This window comes from Salarias fasciatus, chromosome 14 (assembly GCF_902148845.1).
Source record: "Salarias fasciatus chromosome 14, fSalaFa1.1, whole genome shotgun sequence".
In the NCBI taxonomy this organism is placed as follows: Eukaryota; Metazoa; Chordata; class Actinopteri; order Blenniiformes; family Blenniidae; genus Salarias; species Salarias fasciatus.
Window position 1 is genome coordinate 2,467,396 of NC_043758.1, and position 22,360 is coordinate 2,489,755.

At 47.9% G+C, this 22,360-nt stretch overlaps 2 protein-coding genes across 3 annotated transcripts; both read left to right on the forward strand.

The window, feature by feature from the left end:
* Positions 1-445: 445 nt before the first annotated feature.
* On the forward strand, positions 446-2,896 carry spcs2 (signal peptidase complex subunit 2). The gene is made up of 5 exons (XM_030108303.1): positions 446-574; positions 941-1,024; positions 1,277-1,437; positions 1,532-1,666; positions 1,744-2,896. Exons 1-5 carry the CDS (start codon positions 533-535, stop codon positions 1,928-1,930), a joined length of 609 nt encoding a protein of 202 aa, XP_029964163.1. The 5' UTR covers positions 446-532; the 3' UTR covers positions 1,931-2,896.
* A 508-nt stretch (positions 2,897-3,404) lies between these two features.
* abcg1 (ATP-binding cassette, sub-family G (WHITE), member 1) lies at positions 3,405-21,281 on the forward strand. 2 transcript variants are annotated; one of them, XM_030108317.1, is made up of 15 exons: positions 3,405-3,470; positions 5,239-5,485; positions 10,291-10,408; positions 12,661-12,793; positions 13,032-13,082; positions 13,190-13,335; positions 13,852-13,975; positions 14,112-14,226; positions 15,726-15,871; positions 15,959-16,060; positions 16,155-16,323; positions 18,691-18,791; positions 19,800-19,958; positions 20,058-20,176; positions 21,018-21,281. In XM_030108317.1, exons 1-15 carry the CDS (start codon positions 3,408-3,410, stop codon positions 21,244-21,246), a joined length of 2,022 nt encoding a protein of 673 aa, XP_029964177.1. In that variant the 5' UTR covers positions 3,405-3,407; the 3' UTR covers positions 21,247-21,281. The 2 variants fall into 2 exon arrangements, with proteins under 2 accessions (XP_029964177.1, XP_029964176.1); XM_030108316.1 differs by having other exon boundaries at positions 15,726-16,060.
* Positions 21,282-22,360: the final 1,079 nt, after the last annotated feature.

Below are 22,360 nucleotides of genomic sequence, written 5' to 3' on the forward strand. Positions count from 1 at the left end.
TCTTCAGAGTATTCCTTTAACACCACACCCACTAATCTGGGTTCACACTCCAAGAAGATTTTCGAACGCAGTCTGTCCCATGAAAACAGACTGTGATTTAAACTTCTCTACAGATGTCCTGATTTCTGAACTTGATTGAAGTTTTCTTTTTTCTTTTCCCATCATTCCTCCGTACTGGACTGAGCTGTGGGACCTGTGGGACTTTCAGCTCTCCAAATCACATTTGGGGATTTCACAACAACTTCAAAAATTGTATTTTTTTAATAGCCTTTAGAGTATTTTGATTTTTACCTGGAAATATCCTGATTTCCATTCATCCATCCACTAATCCACCCCCATTCATTCATTCATCTATCCATCCAACCAACCAGCCAGCTGCAGTGCCTGTACCAGCCGATAGGAGTGCTGCAGCTATTTAAATACCAGGCCGCTGTGCGTGCTGACGCAGCAGGACTGACGTCGTCCGGCCAGCCAATCAGGAGCGTCCAGGTCACAGCTGCGGTCAGAGGCGGTAGTGGCAGAAGAAGAAAAGATGGCTGCAGCGAGGAACGGGAAGAGCGGGCTGCTGGAGAAGGTGAGTTTATCTCCGGTTAGACCTCTTTCTCTCTGAGATAGTCAGTCTCTGTCTCTTTTTAAACCCGTTTCCTCTGAGTTTTCACGATAAATGCCTGAGTTTCTGCGGGACGTTAGGCCACGAAGCCGCAGTTTGTTTTTTTCCGGTTAGCCGCGAAGCTAACGCGAGCGCAGAATGAATAGAAATAAAATTCAGAGTTAAAATTAAACATCGGCGAAGGTTTTGAATCTAATTCCCGTAACTCACGTTGCTCGTTTCCTTTAAATACTTGCAACAATACGAGGAGAAGGTGGCGGGTTTCTGCTGACAGCTGTCACTACGTGCGTGCGTGTGCGTGTGTGTGTCCTGACGGCTCTGTTCTCTCAGTGGAGGATCGATGAGAAGCCGGTGAAGATCGATAAGTGGGACGGAGCCGCGGTGAAGAACTCTCTGGACGATGCTGCCAAGAAGGTGAGTGTCAGTTTCCTACCCCAGTCGGGTCCGGGTTCTGCTCCCCGGGTTCTCCCAGCCGGGTCCATGGGGAGCCGATGGGTCCAGGTTCTGCTCTCCAGGGAACCGGTGGGTCACAGCCAGGTGTTTGTGAAGACAGATGTTCCTCTGGAGACGTTCAGGAACGTGTCCCTGGTTCCGGCACTGGGGACTTGTCCCCGCCGGTCCCTGCAGGTGTGACCCCGCCGGTGTGTAATGGTTCCGTCCCCCCAGGTTCTCCTGGAGAAGTACGGCTACGCGGAGAACTTCCGGCTGGTGGACGGACGTCTCCTGATCTGCACCGTCTCCTGCCTCTTCGCCATGCTGGCTCTGGTCTGGGACTACCTGCACCCGTTCCCCGAGTCCAGACCGGTCCTGGCCTGCTGTGTCATCTCATATCCTTTAACCACGGAGCCCCCCTGTCCCTGTCTCTGTCCCCCTCTTCCTGTCCCCACCCCCCTCTGGTTGTCCCTTGACTCGTGTCCTCACCTACTTCATCATGATGGGCGTCCTCACCCTCTACACGTCCTACAAGGAGAAGAACATCTTCCTGGTGGCTCTGCAGCGGGACCCGGCCGGCATGGACCCGGACCACGTGTGGCAGCTGTCGTCCTCGCTCAAACGGTAGCCGCGCCGCCGCGGAGCCGGCCCGCCGGGCTAACGGCGCTGACGCCAACGCTAACGGCCGCTGTGTGCCGCAGGTTCGACGACCAGTACTCCCTGCGGGTGTCCTTCACCGACGGGAAGTCCCGGGCCTTCCGGGAGGCGGAGTTCACCCGCTCCGTCTCCGCCTTCTTCGACGACCAGGGGACGCTGGTGATGGACCGCTTCGAGAAGAGCGTCTCCGAACTGCACGACACGCTGGCCTCCGACAAGAAGACCAAATGAGACGCCCGGACACGCCCTCCTCCGCCCGCCTCCGCCCACCTCCACCCAGCGGCTGCCTTTCCAACAGAACCCATTGACCCTGAACACATCACTCACTCTGGGGGAGCAGAAGGGGCGGGACTTCCTGTCCAGGATGCTCTGCAGGCTGAACGATGCGTTCGGGTGTCACTCCGTCGGTTACTCCATCTGGCATCAGCCGTGTTCACAGAACTCATGTTCGATTCCCGTGTTCATGCTGAGGGCGGGGCCACGAGGACCAATCGGATTGGGGGAGGGGCTTCAGAAGCTCCGCCCTCAAGATAATAGCGTGAAAAGAATGTCCCAGAACAGAGCAAACCGATTATCTGTCAGGAAGCCCTCCTGCTGTCAGGAGGCGGGGCTTCTCGTGCCTGTCAGCTTCTGATTGGTGGATTCAGTCTGGTGTGAAGAGTCATCAGAGAATTTACCAAGGGAGCAGAAAATCCTGCTCTTCCTCCACGCTTCATCTTCTCTTCTCTTCTCCTCTTGCTCTTTATCTCCTCTTCCTCCACTCTTCACCTCCTCTCCTCTTCTTCTTTTTCTCCTCCTCTTCCTCCACTCTTCACCTCCTCTCCCTCTTGTTCTTCCCTGTTAAAGGAATTTTGTGATTTGACAATCTGGACAGTTGAAAGGTCAAATTGTAGGTCAGTGGGCGGAGTCACGTGATGAGGTCACACAGGTGAAGCCCCTCCCCTCCAGCTGTGATTGACCTGTGTGACCCCTCCGTTCCAGCTCCACGGTTCATTTTAGTGATTTTTTTTTTCTTCCCATCTTTTTTTCATGTTGTCTTCAAAACTTTGATTTTAATTGAAAAGTTTTTTTGTGTCCAGGATTGTCTCCCTGCTCTGTCGGGGCAGCTGGGCTGTTCTGCCCCGCTCTTGGGGCAGTTTTTGAAGTTATTTTGTTTGTTTTTTTATTGTTTGAAAGTATTAAAAAAAGTTCAACAGAGAACAACTGAGTCCTGAACTTCACTCAGTCCACTAACCAGACCCAGACCCAGGACCAGGAGTCCAGTGAGGGAAGGGAGAACCTGCAGATCACACCTTCACACAGCGCCCCCCTGTGGACGGAATATCACCCTGCAGGGGCGTAGCTGGGCTCTTCCACCAGGGGGCGCCGTCTGCCTGCAGACTGACAAGTGGCGTCCAGGTGGAGGAAAACTGAAGCAGGGAGGAGGAGGGGGGTCCAGACTAATCCACCTGGGAGCGTCTGAAGAGGTTCGAATCCTGAAAACTTCATCAGCTGCTTTTAATCTGAGGTTTCATTGAAACTTTAAAACTGAGTGGGGAAAAAAACCCGGATTAGAGGCTCAGAGCTGCTCCAGATCTGACTGTATCCGTGATTGATAAGTCGGGGGCGGGGCCTGCTGGCCGGGGGCGGGGCCTCTGCTGCTGTTGTGTGTGTGTGTCAGAAAGGATCATTGTGTTTGTGTGCGTGAGTGTGAGGCAGGCAGAGGGACATGGCCTGTCTGATGGCCGCCTGGTCCGTCCACAACCCGACCGTCACCAACTCCATCATCATGGTGAGGACGTGTGTGTGTGTGTGTGTGTGTGTGTGTGTGTGTGTCATCAGTAGTGGGTAGTTGGTTAGTTAGTTAGCAGGTCAGCTCGGTACCTGTTCAGCGTTCTAAAGGATTCCTTCATCTTGTTTCTGGAAGTGATTCAGGTTCCACTGGACCAGTGGGTTGGAGGACAGAGGCTCTTCTGGAAGCCCAGTCAGGTTCTGAGGTTCTGCTGGATGGTCCAGCAGGGTCTGAGGTTCTGTTGGACTACCCATCAGGCTCTGAGGTTCCAGTAGGGAGCGTGTGATGTTGTGAGGTTCTCCTGTTCAGCAGTTTGGTTCTCTGGAACAGACGTTTGTTGCTCGGCTCTCCTTGCCTTCGTCGTATCAGCTGGTGTGTTCTACACCGTGAGGACAAGTGTGAGTTCAGCGAGAACATGAGGAAACACTTCCGGTACCGGAACTATGATGACCTGTGTTCCACACAGGTCCTGTTCTGGCTGCACCTTGACTTTCCCCACATCACACACATCAAACACAAACACTTTGCATCAACTGCGTTAAATCTCACTACCAGGATCCTGAGCAGTATTTATGTAGCAGCACTTTATGGGCAACCCGTCAGGTTCTGCTGCTCTGCGGTTCACGACCTGCTGTTTCAACCCACTGGTTCGGTGGGCCAGTGGTTTACACTGCAGCAGCACGGTGAGAAAGTCCCCTGTTCGAGTTCCACTGGCTTAACCTCCAAAACTCTTCAGCCATGAGGCGGCTCCCATCGTCCTCTGAGAACTCTGCACAGTCAGTACCGGGGTACTCTGTGAACTGTGAGTACCGGAGTACTCTGTGAACTGTGAGTGTTGTGCTGAATCACAGAGTCCTCCTCCTGTCCGCGGCCTAAATCCTCTCAGCCTGCTCTGTCTAAGCTGCGATCTGTCCGACAGTTACCTCTCCGTGGGGCAGATTACAGCGTCAGGGGCAGGAAGCACCCACAGGTCACGCCTACTCCTGAACCCGAACGCCATGACTCGGCACATTTTGAGCTACGTGACCACCGAGTCCATGACCAGTCCAAGATCACGTTGAAACCGGTCCAAAGCCAGGTCAAAACCAGCCAAAAACCAGGTTAAAACCAGCCAGTAGCCTCCTCAATACTAGAAGTAAACAAATTTAAAACCAGTCCAAGACGAGGACAAAAGCAGGCAAGTCAAAACCAGTCCAGAACCACCCAGAAACCAGGTCAAAACCAGTCAGAAACCAGGTCAAAACCAGTCCAAAACCAGCCAGAAACCAACCAGAAACCAGGTCAAAACCAGTACAAGACAAGGACAAAAGCAGGCAGGTCAAAACCAGATCAAAACCAGTCCAGAACCACCCCGAAACCAGGGTAAAACCAGGTCAAAACCAGCCAGAAACCAGGTTAAAATAAGTTTTAAACCAGTCCAAGAGACAAGGTCAGAAACAAGTCAGAACCGGTAAAAAAGCAGGTCAATACCAGTTTGAACCCACCTGTTTCACCCTCCCGGTCCAAAACCAGATCTAGTTCAAACCCAGTTCAATCCCAGTCCAGAACCCGGTCCATAATTGTCCTTCATTAACATGACCGGGGAAGGTCATGAAATGTTGAACATTCCCATCGGTTCTACCGAGAGGTTCTGCCCCGAGAGGTTCTGCCCCGAGGTTCTGCTGAGGCACTTTCATGAGGTTCAGTTGTTTTATGTACCAGGATCAGATCTCTGTGGATCAGGCTCTCAAGCTGAGTGTGTCTTACCCACGTTGTCCTCTGACCTCAGAACACCAACGGGCCTCCGGACCTGATGTTGGACCCCCGGACGGTGTGTGTCTGCATGGACGAGGCGGTGAAGGCACGTCCGGCGGGCGGCCAGCAGACGCCGCTGCTGCAGCGACACCTGAAGAAGGTGGACAACAACCTGACAGAGGCCCAGAGGTTCTCCTCGTTACCACGGCGACCTGCAGTCAACATCCACTTCAAAGACGTGTCGTACTCCATCCGAGAAGGACCGTGGTGGAGGAAGAAAGGTACCCGAACGCACCACCAGACTCCCAACTAATATTTAATACAAACTAATGTGACGACTAGTTACTTTAGTTGTTGTTGTTGTTTAATTAATGTATTTAGATTATAATATTTCATTAAGTAGCATCAGCCTGTGGGACGAAGATGGTCTATAATCTGGTTGTTGGACGGAGAAAGGAAGATGCTCTATAGTGCGGATGTAATTTTGATCTACAATCGTTGGGATCCAGGTGGGATCTTTCAGGTCAAAGTGTGGACACTTCTTCAATCTGCTTCAAATTTAGAATCACAGCTGAAACACGAGAGTTTAATCTGAGACACACAGGAGGACAAATTCTTTCAATTCCATGTTGTCAATCTGTGTGTGTGTGTGTGTGTGTGTGTGTGTGTGTGTGTGTGGTGTGTGTGTGTGTGTGTGTGTGTGTGTGTGTGTGTGTGTGTGTGTGTGTGTGTTAGAATAGCCTTCTGTTTAATCTCAGTCAGGGTCTCCTAATGGAAGTTGCTGCAGTTCAGATTAGTAACATCACTCCTCACCCTGCTGAAGAAGACTATAGAGTAGAGTAAGACTACACACTAAAGACTACAGTCAGACTCCAGACTAAAGAACTCAGTCAGATTACAGACTAAAGACTTCCGTCACACTATAGACTACTGTCGCACTACACACTAAAGACTACAGTCAGACTCCAGACCATAGACTACAGTCAGACTACAGATTATAGACTACAGTCAGACTCCAGACTAAAGAACTCAGTCAGATTACAGACTAAAGACTTCCGTCACACTATAGACTACTGTCGCACTACACACTAAAGACTACAGTCAGACTCCAGACCATAGACTACAGTCAGACTACAGAATATAGACTACAGTCAGACCAAAGAAATCAGTCAGACAACACACAAAACACTACAGTCAGACTTCAGACTTAAAACATCGGTCAGACTACACACTAAAGACGACAGTCAGACTACAGACTAAAGACTAAAGTCCTACTACAGATTATAGACTACAGTCAGACTAAAGACATCAGTCAGACAATACACAAAAGACTATAGTCAGACTCCAGACTTAAAACATCAGTCAGTCTACAGTCAGTCTACACTTTATAGACTTCAGTTAGACTCCAGACTAAAAACTTTCGTCAGACTATAGACTACAGCCAAACTACACACTAAAGACTACAGTCAGAGTGCACACTATAGACTAGTCAGACTCCAGACTAGACTTCCGTCACACTATAGACTACAGTCGCACAACACACTAAAGACTACAGTCAGACTCCAGACCATAGACTACAGTCAGACTACAGATTACAGACTACAGTCAGTCTACAGATTATAGACTGCAGTCAGACTAAAGAATATAGACTACAGTCAGACTAAAGATGTCAGTCAGACAACACACAAAACACTACAGTCAGACTCCAGACTTAAAACATCGGTCAGACAACACACTAAAGATGACAGTCAGACTCAGACTAAAGACTACAGTCAGACTACAGACTAAAGTCTACAGTCAGACTACAGACCATAGACTACAGTCAGATTACAGATTATAGACAGTATTATACAGTCTACAGATTAAAGACATCAGTCAGACAACACACAAAAGACTACAGTCTACTCCACGCTTAAAACTTCAGTCTACAGTCAGACTACACTCTATAGACTTCAGTTAGACTCCAGACTAAAAACTTCGTTCTGACTACACACTAAAGATGACAGTCAGACTACAGACTAAAGACGACAGTCAGACTACACACTGAAGACTACAGGGTCAGTCTCCACCTTCTGCCTCTGCTGCAGCTGTTTCCTGAGGGGTCATGTGACCAGGCCCTCCTCCAGTTCACAGCCTTCACGCTTCTCATTCATTTACGGTGTGTTTGCTGTTGAGCTAGTGGATCGCAGACTGTAGGCCTGAAACTCACCACACCTGGATGCAGGTGAGCTTTTTACGAACCTGTGAAAGATTTCAGAAGGTTTTGTTGCTCGGTGAAAGAACAGCATGTGAAGATTTAGAGGAAAGAAAAGGTTTCACGTTTCTGCTTTTCAGGATGAAACAAAGAAAAGCCGAGAGAAAAGAGTTGAGATGAGTTCAGAGAGAAACCCGAGAGTCCACTTTCAGCTGGTTCCCTGCAAAAACAACTAATGAGACAAAAACCGAGTTCAGGACAGACCTCAGGACACCATGGAGGACTGAGAGACAGGACGGACCTCCAGGACACCATGGAGGACTGAGAGACAGGACGGACCTCCAGGACACCATGGAGGACTGAGAGACACTGTTGAGGACAGGCCAAACCCAGGTGAGCTGTGAGGACAGCTGTGAGGTGTGTCTTCTGGTTCTGAAACCAGAGTGGGACCCTCCGTCCCCCCCAAGCAGCTCTTAGTCTGTAATTAAAGGCTTGGGCGGATCCGGTTTCCTCCAGACGCTCCCTCACTCTCTTTGTCCTCTGGAAGACACACCCAGTTCCACTGAGGACACACGGCTCCTGCACAAGTGTGACATTTGAACTATGGACCCTGGGTGCTAGACCCTGGGAGCTACACCCTGGACCCTAAACCCTGGTCGTGGCAGTTTGTAATTTGCCTCCAGGATCATCAAGGCAGTTGTAGTTTCCTTTAAAGATGAACACTGCAGATTGATTGAGAGCTGAGTATTAATCAGGGACATGTTCATCCAGGACCCCTCCATCCAGACCACCCAAACCAGCTGAACCATCCAGAACCCCCAAACCACCTGGACCACCCAGACGACCTGGAGCACCTGAACCAGCAAGACCACCTGGACCACCCATACCATCTCCAGTGTTCCACCTTTCATCCCAGATGATCAGTTAGAAAGCAAAGTGCATGTGTTTTGTGAATTAGTTTTAAAACTGTGTATCTTCTTGTCGATGCCAGCACTTATTAAATGCTGTTAACTTACTTTCTACTCGCCACACAAGCGATGTGTGAAGGCTTTGCCTTGCTGGGAACCACCTCCGTACAGCCCGATGTATCAGTCAGACTGTAACCATGTACGTAGCTTCACAAGTGTGAGTCCCGAAAGTCTTGAGCTCCTTACGTTTGCCATTCTCTTTAATTTTAAAGAACCGGCTAACCGTGGACATAGCGCGTCCCATGAGTCCTGATGCAGTATCAGACCCAATACCTTCCTCTGGTATCGGTGTCATTGCAGCCCCAGCTGACACCTTTGTGTGTGTGTGTGTGTGTGTGTGTGTGTGTGTGTGTGTGTGTGTGTGTGTGTGTGTGTGTGTGTGTGTGTGTGTGTTTTGCAGAGGTTACTGTCAGTCAGACAGTAATCTGTTCAGATGTAATCTGATTATCTCGTTAAACGTTGTTGGGCTCTCAGCAGAGAAACTGCTGTCCTTCATAATCCTTGGGTGTTTGTTTGGTTTCCGTGGCGACTCCATTCCTGCAGTCCGAGTGTTGCGCACCTCACAACAGATCTTCCTCTGAATTTGGTAGCTTCTGTGAAGCAGACGCGGTGTTAACCCCTGGATGGTGTCTGCACTGACAGGTTTGGGTGTAGCAGACACTTTGGTGTCCCAGCTGGTTGGTTTCCACACTGGTACAGTTTACATGAGTGTTTTTTCAATCCGATTGAAAACAATTGTGTTCAACGCACTTGTATACATGGACGGCACACAAAGCGATCCACGATGAATCCTCGTTTACAAGGACCCTGGGTGAAGCTGACTATGCAGCGTCCTGTGACATGCGCACAAAGTCTCTCGCAGAACTTCAAGGTCTTTAGCTCTGCAGCAGCAGTCCTCAGCACCGAGCAGAGAGTTTTTCTCTGCTGGATCTCTGCTCAAATAATGTCCCAACGTCTCCATGATACGCTGCTCGAAGAGCGAGCGCTCCCCTGCCCAGAGCACCGAGGTGCCGAGCGGCACGTCCCGGTGTGTGCCGCTCTGCCTGCCGATGTTTCGAATTACCTGGTTTCCGTGTTAACTGGTGACCAACAGATGTTGAAAAACCAACTGAAACTTGTAGTCGTTCTAGTAAACGTCAGTTATCTACAGTTACAGTACATGTATAAGTTTAAGTCTTTTGTGAGTCTTATTTTAACATCTGCTGTCTCCAGCATGTGTTTACACAGAAACCCGTCACTCATTAACACGGGAACCAATTATCCCATAACACCGGGCAGGCGGTCTGCCAGCAGTCTGCCATGGAGCTCTTTGAACAACTCGCTGTTGTGCGATTTGTGGCCATCTCTCCTCTCCAGTGTTTGTTCTGTTGGGGTTTTCATTGAAAAACTGTTTCTCGACCACCGTTGAGTTCTTCTGCTTGTTTTTGACTTTCCTGCTTCCCATTTCCTGCGCACGTCATCATGTCACTACGTACGAGGGAACACATGCGCGGAATTAATGTTTCATCCGCTCCGCTGTCAAGCACTATAAATATGAGACCCGCAGCGGATTATCAATCGGCATAGACGACTTCGTACAATCGAATCTGAAATACAATCCGCTCGGAGTGAAGCGGATCCACTCGGGTGTTTATTTGACACATTTACAATCCACTTCACCTACAATCCGATTATACAGGGCCCATGCAAACGTGGCCACTGACAGGTTTGGGTGTTGCAGACACTTTGGGATCTCAGCTGGTTGGAGGCTTCAGCTGCTTCAGGTGTCCTCCTGGCGCAGTGCACCAGTGTGAAGCTCTGAGCCAGTTTGGAGGACGGACTGTGAGACTCCAGATGGAGCTGAAAGCTGATCTGGAGCCCGCAGACAAAGAGCTGTTGTTCTGCTGCTGGGAACCTGCTGCCTCATTGTTCTGCTCTGTTTCAGGTTACAAGACTCTACTCAAAGGGATCTCTGGGAAATTCACCAGCGGGAACTTGGTAGCCATCATGGGGCCGTCAGGAGCCGGGAAGTCCACGCTCATGAACATCTTGGCCGGGTACAGGTGAGTTCACCTGGTCTAGGACTTGAGACTATACAGGGATCATGCTGTATTTATATTGGGCACTGTGAAAACCTCAGAGCTGCTGGGTTCAGAACAGGTGAGAACCCCTCAGGAAGTCAGGAACCGGTCTGGACCGATCTCCTGTAATCCACTCATGCAGAGAAATCAAACCACCAATGTCCGAACCTCCAGTTCTGTCTCATGAGGGGAAATGCATGATTTCTGTCTTCTTGGAGGTTCAGTGGGCCTCCACTATCAACTCTGATCTTCAATAGATTATAGATTATCGATCAGATTCCAGTCCAGTGATTGTCTGGAGGTCCAGTGCATCACTGCTGATTCCAGGTCTTTCTGAAGTTGTCCTCAAGTGATCCGTGGCTCTTGGATTACTCTCCCTGAAGGTCTTCAGACACTCTCTGCGTTTGTGAATCACTTTATCTGAATTTGCCCTGAAATGATTGTTTTCTATTTACTGGTTGATTTCAGGCTGCTGTCTTGACTTTTCCTCTTATGGACGTCTGCGGTTTGATTTCTCTGTATGTGCGGAGTATGAGGGTTGTGAACAACATCTGCTGTAAATGTCATGCCAATAGCTTCTTTTTATAAATATATTGATGCTGGTTGTACCTGCTATAAGAGCTTCTTGATGCTGCAGCACCCCCCTGTGGACTCTGAGGGGAAGACAATTGAGTCCAATAGAGCCAACAACAGATAGAGTTCAAACAGTTTTTTCATCACCGAATTCAGACAGGAGCCCTGAGGAACTCCACAAGCCGCTCAGACACGGGACTGTTCCACCGGAACCAGACGGCGGGTTCCAGAGTTTGGAAGGGATTTCTTTTCTTTTCTTTTCTTTTCTTTTCTTTTCTTTTCCTTTTTTTTGTGCTGGACCTGACAGGGGGACAGAAAGACAAGTAAAGAGAGAGAAAGTGAAAGAAACAAACAAGTGAACAGACAAGCAAAAAGAAAAAAAAGTGAAGAGAGAGCAAAGATATGATTAATATCGACACTTCAGACAACCGGCTACTGCACCTGCATAAAGTTGTGACAGAGGCCATCCTATAGACTTTTGATGGAGATTATAGCTGGTAGTCAACTGGGATGTGCAAACTGAGGATCCAGGTATCAAATTACACCAGAGCATCAGGAGAGGCCTAATGCAGATAGCCATTAGTCTAACCCACCACAAGAAAAGAAGGTAACTGAGTCCACATGTAGAATGTGAAGACTGATGAATAGAATAGAATAGAATAGAATAGAATAGAATAGAATGTGTTTATTTTCATCATCAAGTATGACAACATTTAAAAGACAACTCCTGGTGCAAATAGAAATGAAAAATAGCTATAATATTACATATTAGTGCTGTCAATTTTAATCGCGATTAATCCATTGAGGTCTGCCAATTGGGTCAAAGAAAAGAACTAGAGGATAATAGTGTTTTTTCCTGACATTGGGACTGATTTATGAGGATTAGATTCTTCAATGCAATTAAAATCAACTTTAAGAAAGTTAATTGTTGACAGTTCTCCATGAATTAATCACGATTAATTGCGATCAATGCAATTAAAACTGACAGCACTATTATATATATATATATATATACTATATATATATATACATACATATATATACACATATCGTATATATATATATTTATATATATTTATATATATATATATATATATATATATATATATATATATATATATATATATATATATATATATATATATCTTGAGAAGTGAGTGTATCTACATGACAGTGGACAGTTTACCAGAGTACTGTGTTCAGTACCAGCCCAGAGCCCAGATCCGAGCCGCTCCTCCAGGCAGACGTCCATGCGCCGGTAGAGAAGGTGGCAGAGGAAAGCCTCGGCCGGGACCCCCGGGGGCCACGGGGGCAGCCCACCTGCCCCTCCAACCCATAGCCGGCCCAAACCCTAGTCCTGTGAGGAAACAGCCGACCCCCACCCACCCACACGAGGAGGGACCTGGAAACAGGGGTGTGGAAAGACCCCATTACCCCACCTATGTATGTTGTTTGCAATTAAAATTAAGGGGCAGTAAATACACTGTGAACAAGGCCAAATGAGCAGCCCCCCTTACCCGAACACCCACTCACCTACTGCACCCCGACACGGCGTGCCAATTCCCCCACATGTGCATGTTGTACATGTTTGGTGGTGTTGGATGGCTGGGCTGTGTTTTGCGGGTTTTCTCGTCACCCAGTTCCGTTGTGTTTGTGAACAGGGAGACGGGCATGAAGGGGGAGATCCTGACCAACGGCCAGCCCAGAGACCTGCGCTCCTTCAGGAAGGTGTCCTGCTACATCATGCAGGACGACATGCTGCTGCCCCACCTCACCGTGCACGAGGCCATGATGGTACCGCCGCCCACTCAGCCTTTCCACAGAAACTCTTCCTGTTGGGGTCGTGGCTTCAGAAATGATTCACCTGGAGAATCTGAGTTGGGAGTCCAGAGGCTTCTGGAGCGATTTCATCCGTTTACACCACAGAGCCGAGACATTTGCGTTTTCACTTGAAACCGTTGCCATGGCAACGAGCCTCAGTCTCTCTGTTCTTCATCGTCAGGTGTTTCTCACTTCGTTCTTCTTTCTGCAGATTTCTGCAAATCTGAAGCTGCAGGAGAAGATGGAGGCTCGCAGGGACATGGTGAGCATCCACCTGTACTGGTTCCTCCTCCTCCTCCTCCTCCTCCTCCTCCTCCTCCTCCTCCTCCTCCTCCTCCTCCTGTAACCGCGGGTTCTGGTTCTGTCCAGGTCAGGGAGATCCTCACAGCTCTAGGTCTGCTGGACTGTGCCAAAACTAGGACATCCCACCTGTCAGGCGGTCAGAGGAAGAGGCTGGCCATTGCTCTGGAGCTCGTCAACAATCCTCCAGTCATGTTCTTCGACGAACCCACCAGGTCAGAGGTCAAATGGCAAGACTCAGTGAAACACTTTTAAAACATGTAGAACTATTAAAAGGAACCTGAAAGGAACCAAACACAACAGGACAGATGTGGGAACTGAGGTGCTTTCTGACTGATGACAGACGCCTGTTAACAGTGTGTTATTGTGAGTAAAGCCCCGTTTACACAGCGACCTTTTCAAGTGAAAATGTAAAACCTTCAAAACACTCTGGGGTCAGTTAACATGATGACTCGTGCTCCGTCATCATGAAATGGGGGAAAACAACACTTTCTGGAGACGCTCTGACTCCGTCTCCTTATTGACGGCAGAAACGCTGCTGCTGGTCAGACACACCACGGCCATAGTGAGCAGTTCTGCACATTAAAACTACAACCTTGTTGTGCTTTCAGTTAAAATATTGTGCAAGCGGACCTCGTTGTCCTACTCAGTGTTGTTTGACCATGTAAGCGTGTGTGTGTGTGTGTGTGTGTGTGTGTGTGTGTGTGTGTGTGTGTGTGTGTGTGTGTCAGTGGTCTGGACAGTTCGTCCTGTTTCCAGGTGGTCTCACTGCTCAAAGCTCTGGCTCGGGGGGGACGGACCGTCATCTGCACCATCCATCAACCCAGCGCCAAACTCTTCGAGCTCTTCGACAAGGTAACTCCAGGGAACCGGCAGCACCGTTTTCACCGGGTGTTCTGCTGAGAACTTTCTTCATTCAGCTCATTTCATTGTCCGACATACAAATCACAAGCAGAGCTTCTCAGTCTGTGTGTTGTTGTTGGCGTTCCAGCTGTACGTGCTGAGTCAGGGTCAGTGTATCTACAGAGGACCAGTGTCCAGTCTGGTTCCCTACCTCCGAGACCTCGGACTCAACTGCCCCACCTACCACAACCCCGCTGACTTTGGTAAGAATCATCCACACGAGCTGTTCTCCCTATTGCTGCTGCTGTGAGAGACCCTCTGGAACACTGACTGACTGAATCCAACCGACTGACCAATCAACTGATCCATCGACCAACCAACCTGCTAACCAACCAACCAAACAACCAATCAGCCAACCAACCAACCAACCAACCAAACCAACCAGCAAACCAACCAACCAACCAACCAATAAAACCAACCGGTTAACCAACCAACCAACCAACCAACCAATCAGCTAACCAAACCAATCAAACCAACCAACCAACCAACCAATAAATAAAACCAACCAACCAACAAAACTAACCAACCTACCAACTAATATAACCAGCCAACCAATAAAAGCAACCAACAAAATCAACCAAGCAACCTACCAACCTACCAACCAATATAACCTACCAGCCAAGCAACCAATAAAGCCAAGAAAACCAGCCAACCTAACACTGTGTTTCCCCCAGAAGAGGTGAACGCGAATTCATTCGCGTGACAAATGAAATCGCGCCATGCTAGATGCTCGAGTTTAGTTTCACTGGTACAAATGCAAAAGAACCCTCACCGCAGCATCACGTCACTCCAAAAACAGCATGGTCGGAGCCCTGCGTTCCCTACGTCAGCACGTCTGTGACGACCCCCATGCTGATAGGCTGTTCTCAACATGCGAATTCTCTTAAAAAGTTCAATTGTTTCAACTTGAACGGCCAAGGAATATTCACTGGAAATGCTCGACACTCAAGATTGGGCGACAATCGCGAAATTATATTGACTTTGAATGTAATCTCATCACGAGAAAAATTCGCATCACATCCACTGGAAGCACACCCTAACAACCTACCAACCAATACAACCACGAAAACCAACCAACCTAACAACCTACCAACTAACCAACCAACCAACCAAACCAACCAACCAATAAAACCAACCTACCAACCAACCAAGTAACCAACCAACCAATAAAACCAACCTACCAACCAACCAACTAACCAACCAACCAAACCAACCAATCAACCAATAAAACTAACCTACTAACCAATCAACAAACCAACCAATCAGCCAACCAACCAGTGAACCACTTCTGTGTCCTTTTGACTATTTGTCTTGTATTCATCTTGTCGAGTATCTCTTTACATCTCATGGCCATCTCTCTCATGGTCGTCTTGTCTCGTGGTCTTCTTGTCTCGTCTAGCCTTGTGGTCGTCCCTTATTCCCATCATCTTGCCTCATCTCATCAAGTCTCTTCTTGTGGTTGTCTTCTCTCATGGTCATCTTGTCTCATCTTGTGGTCATCTTGTCTCGTCTCATGATTGTCCTGTCTTGTCTTGACTCATCCTGTCTCGTCTCGTCTCATCTTCATCCCAGAAGAAATGAGCAGTGACGAGCATGTTTTATCTTAGTTTTTGTCAAAGTTCGCTCTGGTCTGAATGTCTGAATGCCCATTAGAACATCTGCCTGTCTGACCGTTTGTCTGTTCTGCTGTCCTGTCCTGCAGTGATGGAGGTGGCCTCCGGGGAGTATGGCGACCAGATGGTTCGACTAGTGAAGGCTGTTCAAGACCAAAAGTGTGAGAAAGACGACCAAATGGAGCTGAATGGAGACACGAATCTCCACCCGTTCCTGTGGCAGGGCATGGAGGAGGTGAAAATCAAACGCATTCACAGCCGAGGGTCAGTCTGCGGGAATCTGTCAGTGACCTTCTGCTGTGTGTTTGTGTCTGTTGGCCAGGAGAAAGACTCGTCTGAAGGCTGCCACAGTTTCTCTGCCAGCTGCATGACTCAGTTCTCCATCCTGTTCAGGAGAACCTTCCTCAGTATCCTCCGAGACTCTGTGAGGAACCTTCTTCTTTTCAAGTACAAACAACAGGGGAACACATTCAGTCTGTCATGAAGTCAACAAGTAAACTCTGTGCTCGGTGGTCCAGGTGCTGACTCACCTGAGGATCTCGTCTCACATCGGGATCGGGGTTCTGATCGGGCTGCTCTACCTGGGAATCGGGAACGAGGCCAAGAAGGTTCTGAGCAACTCCGGCTTCCTCTTCTTCTCCATGCTGTTCCTCATGTTTGCAGCACTGATGCCAACAGTGCTCACATGTGAGTCCACACAGTTCATCAGTTCCACCAAAAAGACAGGACAGAGTAGACAGATTCAACAGAGTGGACAGAACAGGACAGAGTGAGATAAAACAGGACCAAATGGGACAGAATAGGACAGAGTTGAAAGAATGGAGCAGAATGGGACAGAACAGGACAGAGTGGGACCAGGTGGACAGAACAGGACACAGTGAGACAGAATGGACAGAGTTGACAGAGTGTACAAAATGGACAGAATGTACAAAACAGGACGGAATGAGACAGAGCAGGACAGAATCAACAGAGTGGACAGAACAGGACAGAGTGACATAGCTTTGACAGACTAAGACAGAACAGGACAGAGTGGGACAGAACAAGAGAGAACGGACTGTCATTAGAATGAAAAACAGAATAAAGGACAGGATGTTTGGACAGTTTGTGAACACAGGTCTGAATGGACCAACTTTCAACAGTCTGTCCCAGTGTGATGGACAAAGAACACATCCACACTGTCAGTCACAGAGAAGAAGTGAGCTTTTTTTATCAGTTCAAAGAGGCGGAACTTTAAAAGGAACCTGAGACAGTATTCTCAAGAACAAAGCACAGAACATCATCAGCATAGAACAGAATATACAGGTCCTCCAAAAAAAAAACTAGCAAAGTGTGACCGTGCATTATTTTCTGTAATGTACTGATAAACATTAGACTTCCATATATGTTAGATTCATTACACACAACTGAAGTAGTTCGAGCCTTTTATTGTTTTAATATTGATGATTTTGGCCAAAAAGTAAAGAAAAGACAAAAATCCCTGTAACCCCTCAGCAGAGCCACAGGCTGATGCCTCCACGCCACGCCGCATTGAAGCTGTCATTTCTACAAAAGGATTCCCGACCAAGTATTGAGTGCATAAGTGAACATAATTATTTGAAGGTTGACTTTTTTTGTAGTAAAAACACTTTTCTTTTATTGGGTGGATGGAATATGCTAATTTTTTTTTTTTTTTTTTCAGCATATTTCTTTTTTCTTTTTTTTTTTCAGTGGGGGGTCTGCTGACTCTCAACTTCCTCTTCATAATATCCCACAGATTCTCTCTGGGGTTCAGGTCAGGAGAGTTGGCAGGCCAATTGAGCACAGCAATACCATGGTCAGTAAACCATTTCCCAGTGGTTCTGGCTCTGTGAGCAGGGGCCAGGTCGAGCTGAAAAATGAAATCTTCATCTCCTTAAAGCTTTTCAGCAGATGCAAGCATGAAGTGCTCCAGAATCTCCTGATAGCTAGCTGCATTGACCCTGTCCTTGATAAAACACAGTGGACCCCCACCAGCAGCTGACATGGCTCCCAGTCCAGCACTGACTGTGGTACTGGACACTGGACTTCAGGCATTTTGGCATTTCCTTCTCCCCAGTCTTCCTCCAGACTCTGGCACCTTGATTTCTGAATGACATGCAAAATTTGCTTTCATCCGAAAAAAGTCCTTTGGACCACTGAGCATCAGTCCAGTCTGCTTCTCTGTAGCCCAGGTCAGGCGCTTCTGCCGCTGTTTCTGGTTCAAAAGTGTCTTGACCTGGGGAATGCGGCACCTGTAGCCCATTTCCTGCACACGCCTGTGCACGGTGGCTCTGGATGTTTCTGCTCCAGACTCAGTCCACTGCTTCTGCAGGTCCCCCAAGGCCTGGAACCGGCCCTTCTCCACAGTCCTCCTCAGGGTCCGGTCACCTCTTCTCGTTGTGCAGCGTTTTCTGCCACACTTTTTCTTTCCCACAGACTTCCCACTGAGGGGCCTTGATACAGCACTCTGGGAATGGCCTGTTCGCTCAGAAATGTCTTTGTGTCTTACCCTCTTGCTTGAGGGTAATAATAATAATAATAATAATAATAATAATAATAATAATAATAATAATAATAATAATAACACATTTTATTTCATAGCGCCTTTCTTGACACTCAAGGTTGCAAGACACCTCAAGAGGGTGTAAATGACGGCCTTCTGGACAGCAGTCAGGTCGGCAGTCTGACCCATGATTGCGGTTTTGAGTAATGAACCAGGCTGGGAGTTTTTAAAGGCCTCAGGAATCTTTCGCAGGTATTTAGAGTTAACTTGGTGATTCAGATGATTAGGTTAATTGCTCGTTTAGAGTACCTTTTCATAATATGCAAATTTTTGAGATAGGTATTGTTGGTTTTTCTTCACTTTTTGGCCAAAATCATCAATATTAAAACAAAAGGCTTGAACTACTTCAGGTGTGTGTAATGAATCTAACATATATGAAAGTCTAATGTTTATCAGCACATTACATAAAATACCGCACTTTATCACAATATGCTAATTTTTTGAGAAGCACCTGTAGCTGGATCAGATGATCTGATCATATGTTTGTCTTTCAGTTCCTCTTGAGCTGGGCGTTTTTCTGAGGGAACATCTCAACTACTGGTACAGTCTGAAGGCCTACTACCTGGCCAAGACCATGGCAGACGTACCCTTCCAGGTACTGGACTTTGTACTTTCTCCACATTGTTCTCAAAACTTTCAACCCCAGAGTACCAGAAAGGCTCTGTGGACCCTCTGCTCTCTGAGAAACAAAACCATCCAGAGAACTGAACACTGGTTCGTCCTGCTTAGTGATTAACCTCGTGATGTAGTCCAGTTTGTTTTTCCAGGTAGTTTTCCAGGTGATTTACTGCAGTATCGTGTTTTTCCAGGTAGCTTTCCAGGTGATTTACTGCAGTCTCATGTCGTTCCAAATGATTTACTGCAGAACCGTGTTTTTCCAGGTAGTTTTCCGGGTGATTTACTACAGTATTGTGTTTTTCCAGGTGATTTTCTCCAGTACCGTGTTTTTCCATGTAGTTTTCCAGGTGATTTACTGTGGTATTGTGTTTTTCCAGGTAGTTTTACTTTTGACGTACTGCAGTATCATGTTTTTTCAGGTAGTTTTCCAGGTGATGTACTGCAGTATCATGTTTCCAGAGGTATTTTTTTTTCAGGTGATTTACTGCAGTATCATCTTTTTCCAGATAGTGTTCCAGGTGATGTAGTGTAGTTTCATGATTTTCCAGGTAGATTTCCAGGTGATTTACTGCAGTATCATGATTTTCCAGGCAGCTTTTCAGGCGATGTACTTCAGAACATGTTTTCTAGGTAGTTTTTCCTGTGATGTACTTCAGTATCAGTTTTTTCCAGGTAGTTTTCCAGGTGATTTTCTGCAGTATCATCTTTTCCAGGTAGCTTTCCAGGTGACGTACTGCAGTATCATGTTTTTCCAGATAGCTTTCCCGGTGACTTACTGCAGTGCCATGTTTTTTGCAGGTGATTTACTGCAGTATCATGTTTTTCAAGATAGTTTTCCAGGCGACGTACTGTAGTATCATGATTTTCCAGGTAGTTTTCCAGGTGATTTACTCTAGTCTTGTGTTTTTCCAGTTGATGTACTGCAGTATCATGTTTTTTCCAGGTAGTTTTCCAGGTGATTTGCTGCAGTATCGTGTTTTTCCAGGTAGTGTTCCCGGCGGTCTACTGCAGTATCGTGTACTGGATGACGGCCCAGCCTCCAGATGCTGGCCGGTTCTTCCTCTTCCTGTCTCTGGGAGTCCTGACCTCTTTGGTTGCTCAGAGTCTGGGTCTCCTGATTGGAGCGGCCTCCACGTCACTGCAGGTGGGTCTGCTGTTACCACACACACACACACACACACACACACACACACACACACACACACCCAGAATGTCACTCCTGTCTGTGTACTTTCCTTTCCAGGTGGCCACGTTTGTGGGTCCGGTCACCGCCATCCCGGTTCTGCTGTTCTCCGGGTTCTTTGTCAGTTTTGACACCATCCCCTGGTACCTGCAGTGGATTTCCTACATCTCCTACGTCAGGTGGGGGCGCTGTGTGACCGTACGACTTTAAATGACACCTGGAGCTCATGACGGACTGCATACACACTACATCGGCACAGACAGCTGCTTGAAGCCAGTTTGAACCGGTTTTAGCCAGATTTAAATCTGGTTTCAAGCTAGTCGGGGCGACAGTAGCTCAGTTGGTAGAGCAGGTTGTCTTATAGCCGGAAGGTTGGCGGTTCGATCCCTGCTCCCGCAGGCGTAAAACTGTCGTTGTGTCCTTGGGCAAGACACTTCACCCACCTTGCCTAGTATGAAAGTTGTGAGAGTGAATGGTTGGTGGTGGTCGGAGGGGCCGATGGCGCAGACTGTCAGCCTTGCTTCTGTCAGTCTGCCCCAGGGCAGCTGTGGCTACAGCAGTAGCTTACCACCACCCAGTATGGTGTGAATGAATAATGCAATGTAAAGTGTCTTTGAGTGTCCTGAAAAGCGCTATATAAAACCAATGCATTATTATAGTCTTTGAAGTGGTTTAAAGCTGCTCTTCTAACTGGTTTGAAGCTGGTTTATGAACCGATTTTGAGGCCGGTTTTTCGAACTTGTTAGAAGCTGGTCTGTAAACTGGTTTGAAGCTGGCTTTCGAACTGGTATGAAGCTGGATTTTGAACTGGTTTGAAGCTGGTTTAAACTAGTTCAAGAACCAATTGACGGTATGTTTTGGAAATACAAGGAGACTCTTCCTGTCCTGACTTGTGTGTCAGAATTTGGTCCATGTCCGTCAGGGTTTGACTTTATCTCGTCAGACCTGAAGAACTTGTTCTGTTCAGGATTCAGCAGCAAATGAAACAGTCACCATGATGTTTGTGGTTCTGTCTGTCAGGTACGGCTTTGAGGGCGTCATCCTGTCCATCTACGGTCTGGATCGAGAGGATCTCCACTGTGACGAGGACCAAGCGTGTCACTTCCAGAAGTCCGAGGCCATCCTGAAGGAGCTCGACATGCTGGACGCCAAACTCTACCTGGACTTCATCATCCTGGTCATCTTCTTTTTCTCACTGAGGCTCATCGCCTACTTTGTCCTCCGCTACAAGATCTACTCTGAGAGGTAGACCCGAACTAGGCCAGGGAACAGGTCCTGGATCTGGACTGGTTGGAAATGTTTGGACGTCACAGCGCTGGTTGTAGCGTATAGCCTCGTAGGTCTGAAGAGAAGATGATCTGTGGTTCTACAGATCCGTCAGAACCAGGAGCGGGTCTCCTGGTTCCCGGTCTCCTGGCTTCTGGAGTGTTCATTGTGCCACCAGCTGATGAGGAGACGCTTTATGACCCGAGTAGAACCGGACTCCTAAAAATCAAACCAGTGAATCTGGTTGGAGTTTTTGAAGCGTCTGAAGACGTTTAAGCAGATGTAGAGACAGCATCTTCACTTTGAGGGTGGAGGAATTCTCCTGAATAAAAACAGATGATCAATGACTTCTTCAATCCCTTTAATTGATTTAATTGACTGTCTGACACCATCGAAAAGCCACATGTTACCATTTGTGTGCAACACACACACAGACACACACTTCGGCGTCTTTCTCTGTGAAAACATTTGTAGATGACTTTGCTGTTTTTAGTCTTCATCCTCGTCTCTGTTGTCCTTCGTCCTTCCTCATCCTCGTCTCTGTCCTCGTCTCCGTCACGTTGGGTGAAGTTGCATCAGCCGTGTCTGTAATGGCGTCCCAGCGGTCACACTTTCCTCACATCAGCAACTCTTTCCAGTAATTCCCTCTGAAGCAAATTATTCAGCATTGAGCTGGAAGGCTGGGAGCTCCGATACTCCTCCGGGGGGTGGGGGTTGGTAATGACCCCCTCACCCCCACAGGACCGAGCCACGCCAGCAGCTCATTAGAGGCCAGCCCCGCGGCGGAGGTCATTATCGCCCTGATGTAAAGTTTTGCTTTTCGATCCTTCATCGTGTCGTTTTGTCAAGCAGCTCGGATCAAACTTATGCTAAGCTCCAGTTTGCAGCCGGTCCACTCGGGGCTTTCAGAAAGAATCAGAGCGCTGATCCTGAACACAGTCCGGGGTTCTGGTTCTGGTGCTGGTTCTGATTGGGTCTCCATAGTTTCTGAGAGGAAACGTTGCTCTCAGCTCTCACTGTCGATCACATTCACCCACTCACACTCACATTCACACATCTGCTGTGCAGGAGCTCAGGCCGTCCACTGGGGGCAGTGT